Source organism: Rattus norvegicus, chromosome 11, assembly GCF_036323735.1.
Source record: "Rattus norvegicus strain BN/NHsdMcwi chromosome 11, GRCr8, whole genome shotgun sequence".
NCBI lineage: Eukaryota > Metazoa > Chordata > Mammalia > Rodentia > Muridae > Rattus > Rattus norvegicus.
The window spans coordinates 15,572,180-15,593,589 of NC_086029.1; the positions used below are offsets into that span (position 1 = coordinate 15,572,180).

At 37.6% G+C, this 21,410-nt stretch overlaps 1 protein-coding gene across 3 annotated transcripts in view; it reads right to left on the bottom strand.

The window, feature by feature from the left end:
• Positions 1–1,874: 1,874 nt before the first annotated feature.
• Csnka2ip (casein kinase 2 subunit alpha' interacting protein) overlaps positions 1,875–21,410 on the bottom strand; it is a 126,078-nt gene continuing 106,542 nt past the window's right edge. For all 3 annotated transcript variants that reach the window (XM_039088758.2, NM_001398859.1, NM_001398858.1), the window contains one exon: positions 1,875–4,380. In XM_039088758.2, the coding sequence (XP_038944686.1) occupies positions 1,902–4,085 (2,184 nt within the window). In that variant the 5' untranslated portion in view covers positions 4,086–4,380 and the 3' untranslated portion in view covers positions 1,875–1,901. The remainder of the gene's footprint in view (positions 4,381–21,410) is intronic.

A 21,410-nucleotide genomic window follows, 5' to 3' on the forward strand; every position in this document is an offset into this window, starting at 1 on the left:
GTACACTAAAGAAGAGAAAGTTTCACAGAAGACACCAAGGAAAAACTGACACTTTTTGGATAAAAATGCACAAATGGTAGTTCTTCCCAGACAAGAAGGCTATGAATTTAAAACACGTGAAGGGATAAAGCCCTCACTATAATTTATTCATTGTAAAAAAAATCAGTGTAGTGAAGCAACAGAGCAGAGACAAGAGAGAAGAAATTCGCTTTGAGAAAGCATTGTGGTTTCAGGAGTGAGCTGGTTCTGGCCCTGAGATGCTTCTAACAAGAATGACCCACCTAGACTCAGACACTCGGATGCTTGGTTCTAAGTTAATACTACATTTAGGTGGATTAGGAGACGTGACCTTGTGGAGGACATGTGACATTGTTAGAGAAAGTGTCACTCGTGTGGAGGGTGTGGGCACTGTACACTGTTCTGTCTCTCTGTCTCTGTCTGTCTCTGTCTCTGTCTCTCCCCCTCTCTGTTTTTCTCTCTGTCTCTCTCTCTGCCTCTCTCTCTCTCTCTCTCTCTCTCTCTCTCTCTCTCTCTCTCTCTCTCTCTCTCTCTCTCTCCCCTACACATCAGGATATAAAACTCTCAGCTATTGCTTCAGCGCCATGCTTGCTTGCTTTCGACTATGGTGATAATTGACTTTAAACTACAAAGCTTACAATGAAATGCTTTCTTTATAAGAGTTGCCTTGGTCACAGGACCCCTTCACAGCAATAGAACAATAATTGATACAGGTGGTAAATGCACTTGTTATGCAAGCCTACTGACATGAGTTTGTAATGAACCCACATAATGGAGGAAACAGAAAACTGACTCCAGAAAACTGTCTTGTGATCTCAATTTATGAGTGCTATGGTACATACACAAACACATGCACATAAATAATAATAATTAATAATAATAAAAACAGTGATGATTATTATATTTTTAGAAATTATTATGCTTCATCTAGGAATTTAAATACCCACAAAACAAAGGACAATGATTGATTTAAATTATAGACAATGGAAAAGTATCAATCTTTTATATCTCAAATTCAAACTCAGAAGTAAAAGTGCATGTTTACAGGTTATTGCTACAATCCATGTGACAAATAGCTGTGATCAAGACTAGGATCGACTATGATAGTAACATGGGGGAGCAACAGACCACAACAATAGTTCTACACAGTTAATGACCTAGGTTAAGAGATAGGTAGTGAAAACAGTCCCATGTGACTATGTAAAGATGGAAATTATCATTGTAAAAATGAAGAATTGTGTCTAGGTCATGTTGAGTTTGAGATGTCATGGGCTGGAGAAACAGGTTTGTAAATTAATAATTCTTATCATAGGAACTGATCATCAGCCTTGGGGCTACCAGCAATCCATTGTTAGATTCTGGAACAGAATCATATCATTTAAACATTCTTTTTATCAACCCAATGGCTGAATAGATGAAAGTAATAAGCAAGTAACATTAAAACCCATGTCTGAAGAGTCTACAAGCTCATAACTGAACTTTTCTGTATGTTCTCACCAATTGAGTGAGACCTGAATTTTTGTTAGATCCAGAAAAGCAGATTTGCATAAATTGGCTTAAGAATCCTGCTATTAATATATCTTATGAAGTAGAAGAACAACATGCCATTCAGGACCAGGTGGGAGGAGTATTTCTCACATGTGGCCATAAGCTTATTCATTAGCAGTTACACAGTTTCTGCCATAAGCAAGGAAGATACAAGTTTATCCTCCAACTGACAGATACATTCTAAAAATAATGTTTCTCCTTGTGTAGATACTTAGTCAACTAATATACAGAATCATAATTTTCAATAAGAATATAAGCATGGTAAGAGAAACAGGCATTAGTGTCAAAGAAATAGAAAAAATCATTGGTTTCAAAGAGACAGAAAGTTGATTTAATCAGGATTTCTCATTTTGAAACTTTGTTTGGAAATATTTGAGCAATGCGCTGGTTTCCCTTCTCCCTTTTTTCAAGCATTTCGTATTGTGAGACCTCACAGGCTTGGTTTTGGCTGATGTCGATTGTCTTAGTTTGGTGGTGTCAGAACTTGAACCCCTTATGAACTCAAGCCAGGAGGTCCCTGGAGGTAACCGGTGATAACTTCGCACCTTTCCAAGAACATAACCTGGAACATGAGCTGGAGTGGGATCTGTGCAAAGAGTGGGTGGAGAGGGACGTCCAGAAGAGGAAGAGGAAGAGGAGGAAACGGAGGAGCAAGAGGAAGAAGAGGAGGAGGATGGGCCTTGAACCTGGGTTTGGGACTGAATACCATTACTATTTTTAACATACAACAGCCAGTCAATAGACTGGGGCTCTTGGCTTGTATCTTTGCTCTCGGAGGATACAGCCAAACATTTTCGCTTTGTCTTGAGCCCCTGGATAAAATCAGATTCAGATGCAGGGAAAAATTGTGTTATCTTCTCTAATACGTCCAGATTATCATCGAGGGCTTCTAAATTATTTTCAGATTGACTGTCTTTCATAGGAAGTTGGAAACAGGATGAGGAAGGTGTCTCTGGTAGAGAAAGGATAAGGATTATTTTCACGTCTGCTTTCCCATCGGTGCCACTCTCGGGTGTTGGTATGACAAAGAGTGTCGCGCATCGAGGATCTCTCTTTCCTGTAAGATGGTTACACTGAGATTTTATGGCAGAAGCACATTCTAAACAAACAGAATATGTTGATGAAAGGCGGGGACCAGGACGAGGATTTGGCTTTCCTCTCATTCTTCGCAAGAGAATCTGCCTAGAGAGATCCTTTTGGATTGTAGACTTGGAGATGGAATTGACAATTTTATTTACGACATCAACGGGAAGACTACCACCTTTAATAATGCAGGGATGACTATAATCTAATGACCAAAGGACTTCACTCTCTGCCTCTGACGTCACACTCTTTTCAAAGCTACATTTATTCGGCAGTCTGGAACACGGGACTGAGGCATTTTTGCTCTTGATACAGGGCTTAGGACTTAGTATTCTTTGGCCTGAGATGTTTGGTTTAGTGTGAACTGAGGGTAGCTGACGAAGTCTGTGTTTGTCAATGAGTGAAGCAGTATTCTGGACCTTGGGATGGCAAACAGTTGCACTGATGGCCCGGGTACTAGGATCACATCTAGCTGCAATTTTAGGTTTGGGCTGGCACGTTGATAAACTCCGAGATGGCAGAAAAGAATGTGACGATGGAGCTAACTTTCTCGATTTTGCTTGGGACAATGGTAAAGTAAAAACATTGTTATTAGAGTTAGATATAGGAATTTTCAGAGACTTACAGTCAGATAATGGTGAACTCTGAACCACTCGATTGGATTCAAGAGCTGAAGTTTGGGGAAAGCTGTGTCGTTGAAGTTTGTGGGTGAGTGATGGCGAGCTCAATGGTTTTGGATTGGATTCTAATAAAGATGTCCAAAGGCAGTCTAATGAGGAATCTTTCTGTGATTTAGATTTACATAATTGTGAGTTACGTTCACTTTGACTAGATTCCAAAGAAGGCGTAGACCAGATGATATTTAGGGAAGATGTTTCGCGTTGGCCGAGGGGAGGTGAAGATGATGTTGAGATTCTTTGAGTAGACTCCAATGAAGGTGATTTCCAGCAAAGGTCAATACTTGATGGTGTCTGCGTCTTCGGGAGGGGTAACCTTGATCTTGGACTTGTTTTGCTAGGTTCCAAAGATGAAGTACCGGTAAAACTTGATGATGTCTGAGATTTGTGATGAGGCAAAGACGAGTCCAAGGATTTCCAAGAGAGCTGTGATGAACTTTTCAAGAGGGAGTCTTTCGAAGTTGTTGCTGGGCATTTGGAATATAATAATGGTGATGATGATTTCATAGCCCTATTATAGGAGCCTTTAGTGACTTTAGAGTTCAGAGGAGACAATGCAGAGAAGCTCTGGGCCTTCTTGTTAAAGCTTGATGGGGACACCACAACTGTATTTTGGGGTTGTTCTTTGCACATGGGTTGGCTGTAAGGTTGGTTTAGTTTGTCACCTGTGTAATGATGTGCAGGGGAATTATTTGCAGTTTGTTGCAGACAGTCTTGTAAATACACAAACGGTTTATCATTATAGCCCAATGGTACCATTGTGTGCTGAAGTAGGGATCTTTGGAGAAGCACTTGGCTTACAGGATGTTTTAGTAACAGGCTTTAAAACAAGAATCCATGGACAATGGTCACTTAAATAAGCACTAGTAGTTCTAATTCCTATGTTGTTATGTTTGTGTTAATGACAAATGTTGTAGAATGTGTCACAATTAAGCTGTAAGTGAAACTGGAGGGCCAGTGTTACAGTGTTACCATTTAAGCTTTTCTCTGTCTTCCATTTAATTTCCAAGAGTTCCGGTTTTTTGTCTCTCTGTCTCTCTTCAAGGAATAATTCCTGTTAACAAAATTGTAGAGAATTTAGAAGAGGTCCTCATAGGATATACTTTTACTAACTTGTAGTAATTAGAACACAAGGTTTATAAGACTATCCCCAGAATGTATACCCCAGCCACCTCATGTATCTTCTGAATTAATTTTTCTAAACCCATTACATATCTATAAAATGTATACATTTAATTTCCTGAGCTAAAGATTAAAGTAATACATATAAATTTCTAATAGTTCACAGAAACTTAAATGCTCAGAAAATAAAAAAGGAATTACTTTTACTTCATAAGTATTTTATTCCTATTAAAAATGAATTTAAAACTTCTTATGCGTAATAACAGCATCTTGAAGAAAGGTAAAAGGCAAATTTGGAAATGTTGGCCTCAAAAGTAGATTCAGTTCTCATTATTGTCACATTTTTTAAAAACTTAGATCTAAGAATCTAAACATCTAGTTGAAAGTCTCTTATATTTAGTCTCATTTCTGCCTGTCATCACTTCAGTACCTTAAGCATGTTCTGTTCGCTTCTAAAACTGCTGGCTTCTTGAAATTCACTTTCTCTTATTTCTCTGTAGATCCCTGTATTGTTCATTATTTGCATCTCAGCACAACACAGTTTTCAGCTACATCATTGTGGTGATTTAGGTGAAAATGGGACGCAAAGGCTCAAAAACTTGGGTGCTTGGCCTTCAGTTGATAGAAATGTTTTGGGACAATTAGGACGTATGATCTTATCGTTTTGATATGTCATTTTGAGGTCTTAAAAGCTCATGACATTTCCAGCTAGCTAGCTTTCTCCCTCTTGCTTGTGGATGAGCTCTGATCTCTCAACTACTCTTTCAGTGCCGTGCATGCCCTCTTCCTGCCATTGTCCCCTCTGTGGTGGCCATGGACTCAACCTTTGAAAATGTAAGCCCCAATAAAGTGTTTTACGGGTTTTTTTGATCCTCATGCTTTCTAACAGCAATAGAAAGATAGCCAAGGTAACTACCATTTCTCTTTTCATATAATCCCTGGTTAAGTTCAACAATTATTGTTTAGAGTTTGAAAAGAAACTGTAGAAGTTTCATAAGAAAAGTAGACACTCATTCCTAACTTAAGGAAATCTTTACTGAGATATTAGATCTAAAGTTATTATTTTTTCTACTCCTCTATCCCCCTACCACTACCAACCTAATATATAATAAAAATAATGTATTATTCACATATATCAACTTATTCAAGTAATGTAGGAACAATTACGTTATTGCTATTGATGGTACCCTTTTGAAAATGTAACTTGATAGATTTATTTTCACTCTACTTGCAATTATTTGAAACACATCTTATGAGAATCCTTAGTGCAATTGCTTTTAAGTATTTGGTCATTGAGATCAATAGTATTTATTGATTCAATAGCAAGTCTTCCTAATACTAGTTTTCCAAAGCATGCCCCGATTATTTCCTCTACTTCAAAGGTGTCCAACAAAGCATCAAACTTCTCCATCTAAAAGTGCCAGTGATAATTCATACACAAAGAAATAAAACTCAATTAATTCAATTTTTCCTAGAGAAATTTATTTTCCCGTGTCTTCTATTGTAGTCCTAAAACTTAGCCATTTATTTTAGAATCCTTGTAGTAATAGAAAATAATTTCATTTTATGAAGCTATGTAAACATCAACATTGATTTTTGCCCCTTTCATATCTTAGTTTTCCAGTCTCACCATTTCAGTTTTTCTACAGGTAAATCTCAGGCAAATTAATGTGTGATTATATTTACTTCTATAAATCATGTGCCTATAAATGAAACCTTTTCTATTTCTCTTCACCAAACATAAAAATGTAAACCATCTCTGGACAGACAGCCCTGATGCTCACTCATGGGTTTTACAAGCTTTCAATTTCTGAAAAGGTGTGGTTAAGTTTTGAGTTCAGACCCTCAAAATCCAACAAATTGCCCATTTAAATATCTGAACAATATATTAGTAAATATCATCAGAATTTGATAGACAAAATGAAACTGAAGTATTCAAAATGTTCGTGTACTGCTAACTTGGCAAAGATAATTTTGTTTGATAAGTTTGGTTAGATCTGTTAATTAAATTAATTTTATTATTAAGGAGAGAATTTCCACTGCAAAGAACATTACAGCAGGGAACAAGATAGTCTTTGAGTATTTTCATAATAACCACAAACTAGAATCAAGTGCTGATCAATAGTAGACTATATAAATAATGTATATTCATTCAAAATTAACAAACTGAAAATTTACAGAAAATATAGCACAAATGCAGTTGTGTACATGAATCTCATATGGAAAACTTTCAGTGAAAGAAAACACATATAAGTGCTAAATGTTTCATGATTTTATGTATGAAATTACAAAAGGTGGTGACCCTGACCATATTGCTAAAATGAACGTGTTTGGTGAGGTGGGGATTAGGAAAGAGAACAAAGATATGTCTGAGAGGTGATGCTGTACTGCTTTATGGACCTGGATCCTGACGGGATAAATGAGCTCATTTGGTGATAATTGAGTTCTAACACTTATAATATGTGCATTCTTGTAGATCCCTTCACTAAAATAAAAAGTGTAAAAGTAGATGACTTGAGGCTAATTAGAAAAGACACATCTGAGAGAGAATTGCACAGGAAGGTGAAACTTTAAAGAACAGATCAAGGTCTGGTTCACAGATGCAAGAGACCCCACCCCCACCCCAACCCACACACATACAAAGAGAAATTGAGAGAGAAAGAAAGGGAGAGGAAGAATGCAAGGCAGAAATCCTGCTAGCTTATCAATGAGAATTGGAATGAGCCAGAAAATTCTAAAGGTAAAACTGCAAAGAAAATAACATTTCAGAATGTTTCTACTTTCAGAATTACTCAGCAAATATTATTTATATTTTAAAAGCATATCTTTCAATAGCTATAGAAGTATTACAAATATCAAGAGACAAGCTTGGACTCTCCATAAAGCTACAATTATTGAAGAAAATTAACACTAATATAAAACCATTAAGTCAAATATTCCCTCTGTTCTAATGCTTTTATTCTCGGATTGATTCAAATGTTCCACAAATCAGGGTAACATTAAAATTCTTCAAAGTAAGATAAAAATAGAAAAGCTCAATTTGTTCTTTGAAAATAATGTACAATTTATACATGTCCGTATGACAATGTCAAAATAAATAAGGGGAAAATTAATATTATAATTCACAAGTGGAAATAATGAAACCCTTATTCCTTTTTTTAAAATGGTGTGTATAACTGTTGTGCCTGCAGGTGTGCACATGAGGCTGTGCATGTCTGGTTCGTACAGGCCAGAAGATGGCATTGGATTTCTCAGAACTGGCATGGGAGTTGAAGCTGAGTCCTTCAAAGGAACAGCCAGTGTGCATAACCACTGAACCACCTCTCCAGCCCACCGTAATTTTTTTAATTATGTTTTTATGTTTCCAGCTTTCATATAACTTTGGCATTTCCCATTTTCTTTTTCTTCCTCCAAACCCTTTCATGTGCTCCTCTTTTCTATCTTTCAAATCATGGCCTTTTTCTCTTTAGCATGTTTGTGTATGCATGCAAGGGTGTGCATGTGCATATGTGCATGATGTAATGTGTGTCCGTGTGTGTCCGTGTGTGTGTGTGTGTATGTGTGTGTATGTTTGTGTGTGTGTGTGTGTGTGTGTATGAATGTGGTGTGTGTGTGAGTGTGTGCTGTGTGTTTGTGTGATATTATTAGTTGTACATGTACATTTTATGTTTTCAGGGTTGACCATTTGATATTGGATACCAATGGTATATTCTTCCCTGTAAAAGACTATTTATCCTACTTGCAGAAACCCTTATTTATCTATAATTATTTACTAGTACTGATGCCTTGAGAGCTCCCCCCATTCAGGGTTAGCCTGTGTGTTGGAGTCATCACTGTTCAGGTCATATTTATGCAGCCATGTTGTTGAGACTACATGGATATAGTTTTCAAGAAACAATCTCACAGCAAGTTCATATTCCTCTGACTATTACAATTTTTCTATAACAATCTCTGAGCTTTAGGTACAGGATTTGTGATATAGATGTACCAGGTAAGACTGGACTCTATCTCTTGCAAAGAGAAGTTTTCTTGATGAGAACTACATTTATCTGTGGTTATAAGGATAAATATTAAGAATGTTGTTAGGAATTATGCAATGATGAGTCAACTCTAGGGTTTTTTTCTCCAAAACATGTTTCATAAGCTCTGGGTAGTTGGCTGGTTATCAGTTCAGGCATGATCTCTGAAGAGAGTATTGCCAGTGAGCTTTGAGGTGCTTTGCAATTATGATATCCACACAAATTTGTTATTCTAATATGTTCAGTTTAGTCACACTAATATTACTCAGAATACCATGCTAATATAAAGGTTAAACCACCATCTCACTAGCCAGGGAACAGTTGGTCAGAAAATGCTACGGGGTTCTACTGGGGAATCTTCTCTGGTTGCGGTTAGGATGTTTCCAGAGTTTTGAGGGTGGAACCCAGATCCAACACGGATGGATGAAATCCTTCAACCCTGTGCCAGGCCGGAAGGATGGCACTGATGGAAGTCCAGAAGGTCCTTCAGAGTTCCTGCTGGTGGCTACACTGACAAGTGATCATGTATGAGCTTGAGATTGGTATGGAAAACTCGACAGTCACCAAAACCAGGACCACACAAAGAGGACAATATCAAAGTCCCTTGCCAGTGGGTTTAAGATGCCACATCCTGGGAGCAGTACACAGTGAGGATACGGACCATTTCTCATTGCAGCACATGGAGACCATTACAAAACCAACACAACTTGTCAAAACACAAAGAATACTGGTTGTGGAGTTCAAGACAAACATATCCATCTACCACACAACTTCTACCTCTACATTTCAAAGAACATCATGGAAGGTGGGACAAAACCTTAAGAGTCATAGGATCAGAAAGTCTTCTGGAAAATTGTGTCTGCTAGAAATAATAGTGTAGCTACATCCAAGAAAATATGGCTGCCAAACAATAGTGACAATACCAGAAGACATGGTAATGGGTAAGAAGAAACTCTCAGAGGGATCTGCCTCTAAACAAAACCTGAAGCAACGAATAACTGCTGAGGTAGGGAGAATTAGTGATCCTCAGGAATGAGGGCCACATTGTTTTTCCAGTCCCAAGTGCTAAGCTAGAAAGTCATACATGGACATGAGAGACTAAACAAACTCAGTAGGTAATATTTATTTATTGATTGATTTGTATATACATGTAATAACAAAAAGAAAAGGACTGCAGATATTTGAGAAGTAGGAGCAAACATGGAGGGGATGAGAGGAATGAATGGGAAGAGAGTAAATAAAATACATTTTCATTTTAAAATAAAATAAATATGTATTTAAAAAACAAAAATGATAATACAGTTTCTAATGCTCTACAAATACACTGTGAGACCAAGAAAAGTTGTGATTCAGAAAAGAATTTCTATAATATGCATTAAGAAACTTAAAGTCACAGGGTGAAGAAAAGAGAGCATTGTCACATATTTATTAGATTAAAGCATAGAGAATAAATAAGTGCTATCCTGGATGGACTATTAGACCAGTAAGCTGATATCAACTAAAAGCTTTACAAAGTTCTGTGACATTGTCAATAGTGTTGTCTCAGTTACTTCCTTGTTTTGATAAATGACATAGTTTCCCACAATGAAAACTCTGAAGACCCTACGAGAACATCAGTGAAATATAAAAGTAAACTATGTGAAGCTCCAGTGTGCAAAATAAATAGACCAAGATTATATGCATCTCTTCATGGCCATAGCAAACCATCCACAAAAGCCAAGGTTTTTCCTCCCAGTTCTGTTCTTGGAAATTATTGACATATAGAAAAATCTCTCAGGTTCTGCATGTCAGGTTTGTGTCTTGCTAATCTACTGAAAGTGTTAATTAGTCTTAACAGTTTCTTAGTGGAGTCCTGATGGTATTTCAAATTTAAAACCATGCTTTCTGCAGATAAGTACAATGTGACTTCTGTTTATTGATATGCCTCTTCTTTCTCTTGTCTTGACAAACAGTTTGAGCATTACACTGAAAGGGAGAGAGAGAATAAGCACATCTGTCTTGTTACACATTTTAGAGGAAATTTTTTAAGATTTTCCTTGTTATCATCATGTTGGCTATAGATTTGTCACAGATCCCCTTTATTATGTTGAAGACGATGTCAAGCTGTAGTGCCAGCTCAAGTTGTGACCTGCCTCCACCACTCCACCTCTCTCTGTTTCAGTGTACTAACCCTTGGAAAACATGTTCTTTGGCAGTTGTTTTATGAACAAAAGAGCCTCTTCAATTTAGGCTTTCTGCTTTCATAGAAATTTTCTTCTGTACAAGATAGAATCTCTCGGGAATAATGTTTTTCTTTAAGAACACCTTTCCTATTGACCCAAGTGTGTGAGGTTTCTCTTCCAGGCTGCTAATCCATTTAACAATTAGAGCCGATTGCTCAACTCCACCCTCAATGCTGTCCTTTTATTGACATTTCCTTTGCTAAACAAGCTACTCTGTCAATTAGTTCCACAGAACTAAGAACCTCATAATCAGTTTTATCACACACACACACACACACACACACACACACACACACACACACACACACACACACACACAATGGTCCCATTTCTTCAGAGATCAGATGAGATTAGGCACATTCAGGTTGAATGGTAATAGACATGGCCCCATTTCTTAAACCTAGTTTCTGTCATAGTTACAACTCTGGCTGCAGTGATATAATATCTTTACAAAAGAAATAAAAAGGAGAAAAGATTTATTTTGTGTCACAGTTTAACGTTGTAGTCGAATATTTAAGGGCACAGCCTCAGGATTCAGGAACATGGACAGCTGGTCACATTGCACCCTTATCTGAGAAACAATAAGGTTCTATTCAACTCATTTTCTCCTTTTCATAGAGTTTAGGATCTCAATCCAGAGATCATGACAAACCACAGAGAATGGGTCTTCCCACATTAACCAAATAAAGATGAACAAAAATAATCACATACCAGAATGCTCAGAGGCCCTCTCCCAAGTAATTTGAGATTTCATCAAGTTGACATTTAAGCTTAACCAGCACAGATGAATTATTGCTCTTACTCCCTATTCATGTGAGACACTAGCAGACATACTGTTTGTTTGACCTGAAATTTTTCCTCTTAATCTTTCTTTGTTAATCTGTTCCTTCATGAAATTTATTCTCTACTATACTATAATGGCTGAAACTGTCTTTCTCTTGTGAATATATTCAAGTATCTTCTGTAGTACTCGGTTATTGTTCTTAAAATTCCTTATCTTGACATATCTTTATTTATTCTTCATTTTTAAGAGACAGTTGACTGCATGAAGGCTTCTTTTTTCCTTCTTTTTAAATTTAATTTTATTTACATTTCAAATGTTATCCCCTTTCCTGGTTTCCCTTCCAGAAACCCCCTATCCCATCCCTCCTCCCCCTGTTTCTATAAGGATGCTCCCTCACCCAACCACCCACACCCTTCCACCTCTCTGCCCTGACATTCACCTACACTGGGGAATCAAGCCTTTATAGAACCAAAGGCCTCTTCAACCACTGATGCCCCACAAGGCCAGCCTCTGCTACATATGTGGCTGGAGTCATGGGTCTCTCCATGTCTATTCTTATGTCAGTGGTTTAGTCCCTGGGAGCTCTGGGGAGTCTGGTTGGTTGATATTGTTGTTCTTCCTATTGGGTTGCAAACCCCTTCAGCTCCTTCAGTCCTTTCTTTAACTTCTCCAGTGGGGATCCCTTGCTCAGTCCAATGGTTGGCTGTGGGCATCCACCTCTGTATTTCTCAGCTACATAAGGGATTCTTGGTTGGCATGTTTGGGGTTGCTGTATTGGTGGTAGATGCTGTTCTTGTTTTCAAGAAATACAGCATTCTTTACATTTTTGTTCTTGAGGATTGCTAGGGAGAAGATTGATGATATTCCAATATTTCCGTCTTTGTGGGTGAGTCCATGTTTGCCCCTCACAATTCTTACTGTTATGCTTTGCTTTGTATGTTTGCCACATTGACAATAATACAATGCAGAGTTCTTTCCTGATCATGCTTGTTCTAATTTCTAAACATGCCTCATGTGTCTGAATGTTTCTTCCTCTAAGTTTGTGGGGTTTTCTTCTATCATTTCATTGAATAGATTCTCCACAGCTTTGGGCTTTCTCTCAGATTGTCATTCTTAGGTATAAGACTGGTAGATATTCTACTCTTTATTACAGTTGATGTTTGAGTAGTATTTTATTCTCTCTCTCTCTCTCGTGTATATTTCTTTATTTACATTTCAAATGTTATCCCCTTTCCTGGTTTCCTGTCCATAAGCCCCCTACCCCTACCCCTACCCCATAAGGGTTTTCTCCCAATCCCCCCTTATGACGACCCGCCAACAGTAATATTTCTCCTCTAGTCCAAATAGTCTTTCTTCAATTGATCAAGTCCATTGTTGGTGCCTTTCACTGTGGTTTTCATGTGATTTAGTTTTTTATCTCCTACATTTCTTCTTTGTTTAACATTCTCAAGGCTTCAGTAAATTTTTCTTCAATGTTGCTTTCTTTTTCTCACATACTTTACTGTTTTTTTTTCTTTTTTCTGTGTGTTGATGACTTCCTTCTCTGGGCCTACGTTGAACATACATTATTAGGACTATCATCTTTCAGGTCACTAATCTTTATATCACAAACTTTGTGAACTCTCCTAGCATTTTCTACCTTTGAGTTCGGTAGTTGAACATTGGGGGTGTTTGAGAGTATTACTGCCTTGGTTTGTTCATGTATCTCGTATTTTTGTGTTATTATGTGTTCATGTGTTGATTTCAATATTTGTTCTGAATTTGACAGGGGAGGGAAATATCATTCAGCATCCTATTCTTGTGTTTCCACCCTCCAGCACCTTTCATCAAAGAGAAAAGGAACTGCTCTGCAAGAAGCAACATCAAACCACATGAAACACAATGTATACTTAAATTCTGTTGTAAACTACTAATAGCTAACCAATAAACCTTAAAATGGCAATACTATGTATAATGCATGTTGAACTTGAAATTTATCTAGAGTAAGTGTGGAAATAGTAAACAAATGAGATGCAGAAGGAGTCAGGAAATGAGGAGAGCATAGTTACAATAAAGAAGGCAGAAGAGGCATCCAGAAAAATATCCTGGGGAGAACAAAATCAAGATTTGAGAAAACAAATATCCTCATAATGAAGCCATGAAAAACCAAATTCATTGAAGAGGGAACAAAATTAAAACATGAGAGTATTTAAATACATTATTAGGTATAGCGTGGGAATAAAAAATGAGGAAATATAAGGTAAAATTAATGTTTGGATAATATTGTTAGAAGGTTTGATTTTTAAAACAGATTTTAATTTAATATTTATGTGCTGAGTAAAGACAGACATAAGAAAATATTAAGCTTTGTTTCCTATAATTACAGCATATGTTTTCCCTAAGTGCATACATCTTTGCACAATAATTAACACTGCAATTCATAACTTACAACTGTTTCAAACCTGAGCCTAGGTGTTTCATGCAACAGTTCTTGGTACTGTGTGATATGATGTCATCCCCTTGATTTTCATGACATCAAATGATGCAATAGATATATTGTCAGAAATACCTCAGATTCACCACACATTTGATTTTGCACTCTGAAGAATAATTTATTGAGCTGCAGAGACTGCTCGGCAATTTAGTACATGCACTACTCTTGGAAAGGCATGAGTTCTGTTCACAGCACCCACATTGAGTTGCTCACAGCTGCCTATAACTTTGCCCTCAGGAGAACCAGATACCTCTGAATCCACAGGCATTGGCACTCATCAACACACACAGAAACACACCACACACACACACACACACACAGAGAGAGAGAGAGAGAGAGAGAGAGAGAAACACATACAAAACATGTATACACATTACTTAAAATAAATTTTACTACTGTTAAACTTTTGGAAAATTCATGTTCAGTTACAGGACTATGAAATTATGACTCAGGTTAAAAGTTTGTAAATATTGTTCTTCTCTGCCTTCTACTAATTATATACTATCTTAATATCCACACATGGAAATAGGTCAAATTATAGCTAACTACATTTTTTGCTGTTGATTTCTTTTATTCATTCATATTGCAGCAGATAATATTGGCAAATGTCAAGGCAAAGACAGAAAGTTAAACTCTTACAAACTCCCTAGGTGGGACCCAATAGCACTGTCTCACTAATCCCTACATGTTAATAATGTATAATTGACTTCATTTTACTCCAAACGCGCACACTTACAATCAATCATAGAGTCAGCTGCTGACCAACTTTGCATTTGGCTCCTCAATATGGGTTCAGTAATCCCTTGGGATGAAGATCTGAGATACAGTGATTGGATTGCCTTATAATAATGCTTTTAAAGAATGGCTGAAGCTCATTTTGTTCTACAGTATTATACACTAAATTTTGCAATAGTTTGTCATTAATTAGGTTTCTAGTGCTGTGATAAAATACCATAGCCGAAAGCAACACAGAAAAAGAAAGGTTTTATTTCAGTTTACTGTATCACTTCATAGGCCATTATCGCAGGACATAAGAGCAAGAACTCAAGCACAGTAGGAACCTGGGGTCAGGACCTGAAACAGAAGCCATAAAGGAATATTTACCAACTTGCTTCCCCTAGCTGCTAGGCCTGACATTTTATGCACCACAGGACCACCTGCCCAGTACGCCATGCACAATGGGCCAGGTCCTACCAGATCAATCACTAACTTTAAAAAGTGACCCACAGGCTTGCCTGCAGGTGAATCTTATAGAGGCATTTTCTCAAACATGTCCTCGCCTCAGATAACTTTATCTTGTGCCAAGTTGACAGAAATAACAACAAAAAAACTTGAAAATGGCCCTGCCCTCATTTACAAAGTCACAGTGTAGTAGAGTGCTGAACGAGGGACTCACAAACATTGACTCTATCAGTGACAATGAAACGATACATCAAGTTGCTGTAGATCAGAGATCGCTGTCCAGTGTTGTCTTCCTGGATTTGTTCCCTAGGTTTAAATGAACAGCAAAAATACCTTCAAAGTTATGTGAGACACAGCACTCTAGAAAGCAGCTGTGCAAACAGAGAGAAGAACCTTGGAGAACCATGGCACATATGCAGACTTGTTGATAACACCTCATGCCTAATTGAAGATATTTTGCTTCTACAAAATCATGAGACGAGCCTGCAAAAGATAATTTGCTAGGTTACACACTGCCTTCATTTTATTTGATTCATGTTTCCCACTTAAGGGAATACCCGCTCCAGCTGATGAATCTAAAAGGATTAGACTTCAGTAATGCCTGCTTTCTTCCAACTGCACTGAACTACTTAATGCATGTGTGCAACATTTTCAGATCAGTGTACATAACAATGGCCAAATTTTAATCTTTTACAGATAAGAATGAAATATTACAATTTAAAATATCATATTTGATAAATATCTAACAGTATTAGTGTGCTTTTTCAAATGTAGGATGCCCTTTTTCTTGCTATGACAACAAACACAAATATCATAATGACAGGTAACATCTTCATTTTCTGCACTTTATATAGTTTAAATATTGTATGACCTTTGCTGATCAGAAAGGCTTTGATTACTTCTTAAAATGAGGCAAATTAGTGACTAAATTTTCACTAGTTTAAACCATTTTACAAGGTTTGGTGTTTAAAAGAGAAACTATTTTGAATCCTTGATTCATAATTGAAAATATTTTTCTTTAGGTTCGGTGTTGCTTTCTGTTTAATATTTATTTGAACTATTCTGGGAAAAAATCAAATTATGAGAACTAAATCTAATTTTAGTTATCTTTTTTACTGATTAATATTATTATTTAGTAATATTAGTAAGAGTATGTATTAGTGTTAGAGACAAACTACTGGGTTCTGGGGATGATCTTGCCTCAGCTTGCCTAGTCAGTGAGGATTCCTTGCCACCATACGCCCCAGAGCCCAGCTGATAGCTTCTATGTTGACATATAAAAATCAAAAGAACTATGAGACAGTCTTACAATATCCCCAACTGGAAGTCTACCCATTATGCTTCTAAACTGATTTTTCTAAGGGTTCTCCATTAGCTCTAAGCTGAAAGAAGAAAAAAATAGGAGAGAGGTACGAGGTCTACTTAGGTCGCGGATATCACAAATCCATTTTGATCAAGCATGCCTTTTATGCTTTCCTGTCCCACACTCACATTTCTTCTCACAGAAAACTGAGTTGTGAAGAGTGAAACTATCAAAATTCATTCATCCCTCATGCGGCACTCATTCAGCCTTCAGCTTGCGAATCAGGTCTTTCTGTGCTCTCCGGAAGACCCTTCCACTAACATCATCCCAATTTCGTGAGGAACCTGGCCTAACCATGCAGTCCACCCTCAGGTTTGTTATTTTCATGCAGGATAAGAAGGATTGATTTCCAGCCTTTGCCCTTTCCCTCTGTTTGATTTCTGTTTCTTTTTCTGAGTGATAAATAACTTTCAGAACTGCCATCCTCTCAGCTCTCTCTCTCAGCCTGCTGCCGACATCTGTTTTTAGTCATGTCCGACATACCTTCCAAAGTCTTCTCATCTTCCTAACCTTTCTCTGTCACCCAGATCTCTGTACTTCTTTTCTCAATTTACGCTCCATTTTCCTAACTTCCTTCTAAAACTTTCTTCTACTTCACAGTGAAGTTGGTCAGTGTATATTTAAATATATATCACCCACACTCTGGGTCTATTAAAACTGCTAGTATTTAAGTATCAAATACATAAATTTTAAATATTTGAGGTAAAACACAGATGCTCATATAGAAGAGTCAAACACAAAACACAAAATAAACAGCATTTTTACAAAGCCCCTGTTGCATGGTGCTTCAATCCTAAATCTATCCAGAGTTATGTGGGTTTAAAAAAAAAGGAAAAAAAAAAACCAAAATTGTCGGATTTGGAAGTCATTTGAAAAACATCACTGTTTGACTTGAAAAAATTATGTGCTATTTTCTCATATTCCCTAATATAGAAGTTCAGGATTTGTACCTCAGCATTTTCAAAAGGCACACACATTTTCTTTCTGTGTTTTTTTTTAATTACCCTTTTATTTTTTTCTCCATCTTTATTAAATTCAGTATTCCTTATTTACATTTCAATTGTTTTTCCCTTTCCCGGTTTCCAGGTCAAAATCCCCCTAGCAACTCCCCCTCCACTTCTATATGGATGTTCCCCTCCCCATCCTCTCCCCATTACCGACCTCCCCCCAACAATCACGTTCAATGGGGGTTCAGCCTTGGCCGGACCAAGGGCTTCCCCTTCCACTGGTGCCCTTACTAGGCTATTCATTGCTACCTATGCAGTTGGAGCCCAGGGTCAGTCCATGTATAGTCTTTTCAGTAGTGACTTAGTCCTTGGAAGCTCTGGTTGGTTAGCACTGTTGTTCATATGGGATCTCAAGCTGCTTCAAGCTCTTTCAGTCCTTTCCCTGGATCCGTCAACAGTGGTCCCGTTGTCAGTTCATAGTTTGCTGCTGGCATTTGCCTATGTATTTGCTGTATTCTGGCTGTCTCTCTACATCCGGTTCCTGTCAGCCTGCACTTCTTTGCTTCATCCATCTTATCTAGTTTGGTGGCTATATATGTATCAGTCACATGTGGGGCGGACTCTGAATGGGCATTCCTTCAGTCTCTGTTCTAAACTTTTAATGACTGCTTCTATTTCTTTAGGAGTTATGGGGTTGTTTAAGTGGTTTATCTCTTCCTGATTTTACTTCAGAACCTGGTATCTGTCTAGGAAATTGTCCATTTCCTCCAATTTTCAAGTTTTGTTGAATATAGGCTTTTGTAGTAAGATCTGATGATACTTTGAATTTCCGCTGATTCTGTTGTTATGTCTCCCTTTTCATTTCTGATTTTGTTAACTTGGACACACTCTCTGTGTCCTCTCGTTAGTCTGGCTAAGGGTTTATCTATCTTGTTGATTTTCTCAAAGAACCAGCTCAGGTTCTGTTGATTCTTTGTATAGTCCTTTTTGTTTCTGTTTGGTTGATTTCAGCTCTGAGTTTGATTATTTCCTGCATTCTATTCTTCCTGGGTGTGTTTGCTTTTTTTTGTTCTAGAGTTTTTAGGTGTGCTGTTAAACTGCTGATATATGCTCTTTCCTGTTTCTTTGTGCAGGCACTCAGAGCTATGAGTTTTCCTCTTAGCACAGCTTTCATTGTGTGCCATAAATTTGGGTATGTTATACCTTCATTTTCATTAAATTCTAAGAAGTCTTTAATTTCTTTTTCTTTCTTTCTTCCTTGACCAGGTTATCATTGAGTAGAGCATTTTTCAACTTCCATATATATGTTTGTGTTCTTTCTTTATTGTCATTGAAGACCAGATTTAGCCCGTGGTGGTCTGATAGGATGGATGTGATTATTTCTATCTTTCTGTATTTGTTGATGCCTGTTTTTTGACCAATTATATGGTCAATTTTGGAGAAAGTACCGTGAGGTAGGGAGAAGAAGGTATATGCTTCTGTTTTAGGATAGAATGTTCTATAAATATCTGTTAAATCCATTTGGTTCATGACTTCTCTTAGTCTGTGTATGTCTTTGTTTAATTTCTGTTTCCATGATCTGTCCATTGATGAGAGTGGGGTGTTGAAATCTCCTACTATTATTGTGTGAGGTGCAATGTGTTCTTTGAGCTTTAGTAAGTTTTCTTTTATTTCTGTAGGTGCTATTGTATTTGGAGCATAGATATCTAGGATTGAGCGTTCGTCTTGGTGGATTTTTCTGTTGATGAATATGAAGTGTCCTTCTTAACTTTTTTGATGACTTTTGGTTAAAAATCAATTTTTCTCAATATTAGAATGGCTACTCCAGCTTGCTTCTTCCGACCATTTGCTTGGAAAGTTGTTTTCCAGCTTTTACCCTTAGGTAGTGTCTGTCTTTGTCTCTGAGGTGTGTTTCCTGTAGGCAGAAAAATGTTGAGTCCTCCTTACATATCCAGTTTGTTAATCTGTGTCTTTTTATTGGGGAATGGAGTCCATTGATGCTGAGAGATATTAAAGAATAGTGATTGTTATTTCCTGTTGTACATGTGTTTGGATGTGAGATTATGTTTGTTTGCTTCTCTTTGTTTTATTGCAAAACATTTAGTTTCTTGCTTTTTCTAGGGTGTACCTTGCCTCCTTATGTTGGACTTTACAATTTATTATCCTATGTAGGGCTGGATTTGCAGAAAGATATTGTGTAAATTTGGTTTTGTCATGGAATATTTTGGTTTCTCCATCTATGTTAATTGAGTTTTGCAGGATACAGTAAACTGGGCTGGCATTTGTGTTCTCCTAGGGTCTGTATGACATCTTTCTAGGATCTTCTGGCTTTCATAGTCTCTGATGAGAAATCTGGTGTAATTCTGATAGGTCTGCCTTCATATGTTACTTGACCTTTTTCCCTTACTGCTTTTAATATTCTTTCTCTGTTTTGTGCATTTGGTGTTTTGACTATTATGTTTTTTCCTGGTCCAATCTATTCGGAGTTCTGTAGGCTTCTTGTATGTTTATGGGCATCTCTTTCTTTTAGGTTAGGGCAGTTTTCTTCTATGATTTTGTTGAAGATATTTACTGGTCCTTTGTGTTGGGAGTATTTACCCTCTTCTATACCTATTATCCTTAGGTTTGATTTCTCATTGAGTCCTGGATTTCCTGTATGTTTTGGGCCAGTAGCTTCTTTTCATTTTACATTATCATTTATAGCTGTGTTGATGATTTCTATGGAATCTTCTGCTCCTGAGATTCTCTCTTCTATCTCTTGTATTCTGTTGGTGATGCTTATATTTACGGCTCCTTGTCTCTTTCTTTGGTTTTCTATGTTCAGGGTTGTCTTCCTTTGTGCTTTCTTTATTGCTTCTATTTCCATTTTTAATTCTTTCACCTGTTTAATTGTGTTTTTCTGCAATTCTTTCAGGGATTTTTGTGTTTCCTCTCCATAGGCTTCTGCTTGTTTATTCATGTTTTCCTGCATTTCTCTAAGTACTCCTCTTTATGTCTTTCTTGATCCATCATCACAATCAAATGTGATTTTAAATCTAGATCTTGCTTTTCTGGTGTGTTTTGATATTCAGTGTTTGCTTTGGTGGGAGAATTGGGCTCTGATGATGCCATGTAGTCTTGGTTTCTGTTGCTTGGGTTCTTGCGCTTGCCTCTTGCTATCAGGTTGTCTCTGGTGTTACCTTGTTCTGCTATTTCTGACAGTGGCTAGACTGTCCTATATGCTTGTGTGTCAGTAGTGCTGTAGACCTGTTTTCCTGTTTTCTTTCAGCCGGTTATGGGAACGGAGTGTCCTACTTTCTGGCATGTATTCGTTCCTGTCTACTGGTCTTCAGCTGTTCCTGTGGGCGTGTGTCCTGAGTTCACAAGGCAGGTCACTTGGAGTAAAAAAGTTGGTCTTACCTCTGGTTTCAGGCCTGAAGTCGCTCCTTGTTGCTGGTTTTCAGTTCTTCCTGAGGGCAGCAACCAGAAGGGCCTGCCCTGCCTTCTCTGGGGTCTCTGTGCACAGGGGGCCCATATGGTGCTAGGCGTTTTCCTCTGGAGTCAGAAATGTGGGCAGAGAGTAGTCTCTCCTGGCTTCCAAGGCTTGTCTGCCCCTCTGAAGGTCTAGCTCTCCCTCCCACGGGATTTGGGTGCAGGGAGCTGTTTGACCAGGTCCCTTCAGATCTGTGTGCAATCTGAACCGCAGTGCTCCTGCAGCTTGAGTGCCCTCTATCTGTTTTTCCAACTGAAAATCAATTACCAAAGAAATTAGAGTAAAATAGGAAGTTAAATTATATCGTATGGAAACAGACCAGAGTCAGTCATGTTTCTGTATGGCGTTAGAAAATCTATGTCAGGCAGTGAAAACTGTGCTCAGCTCTGGCCTTTTTTTAATGTTATACCTTATACAACTTACTTAAGACTGCCTCTTCACCTATGAATCAAATATAATTATACATACAGAAGTATTTTATAAAGCCGATGTTAATATGC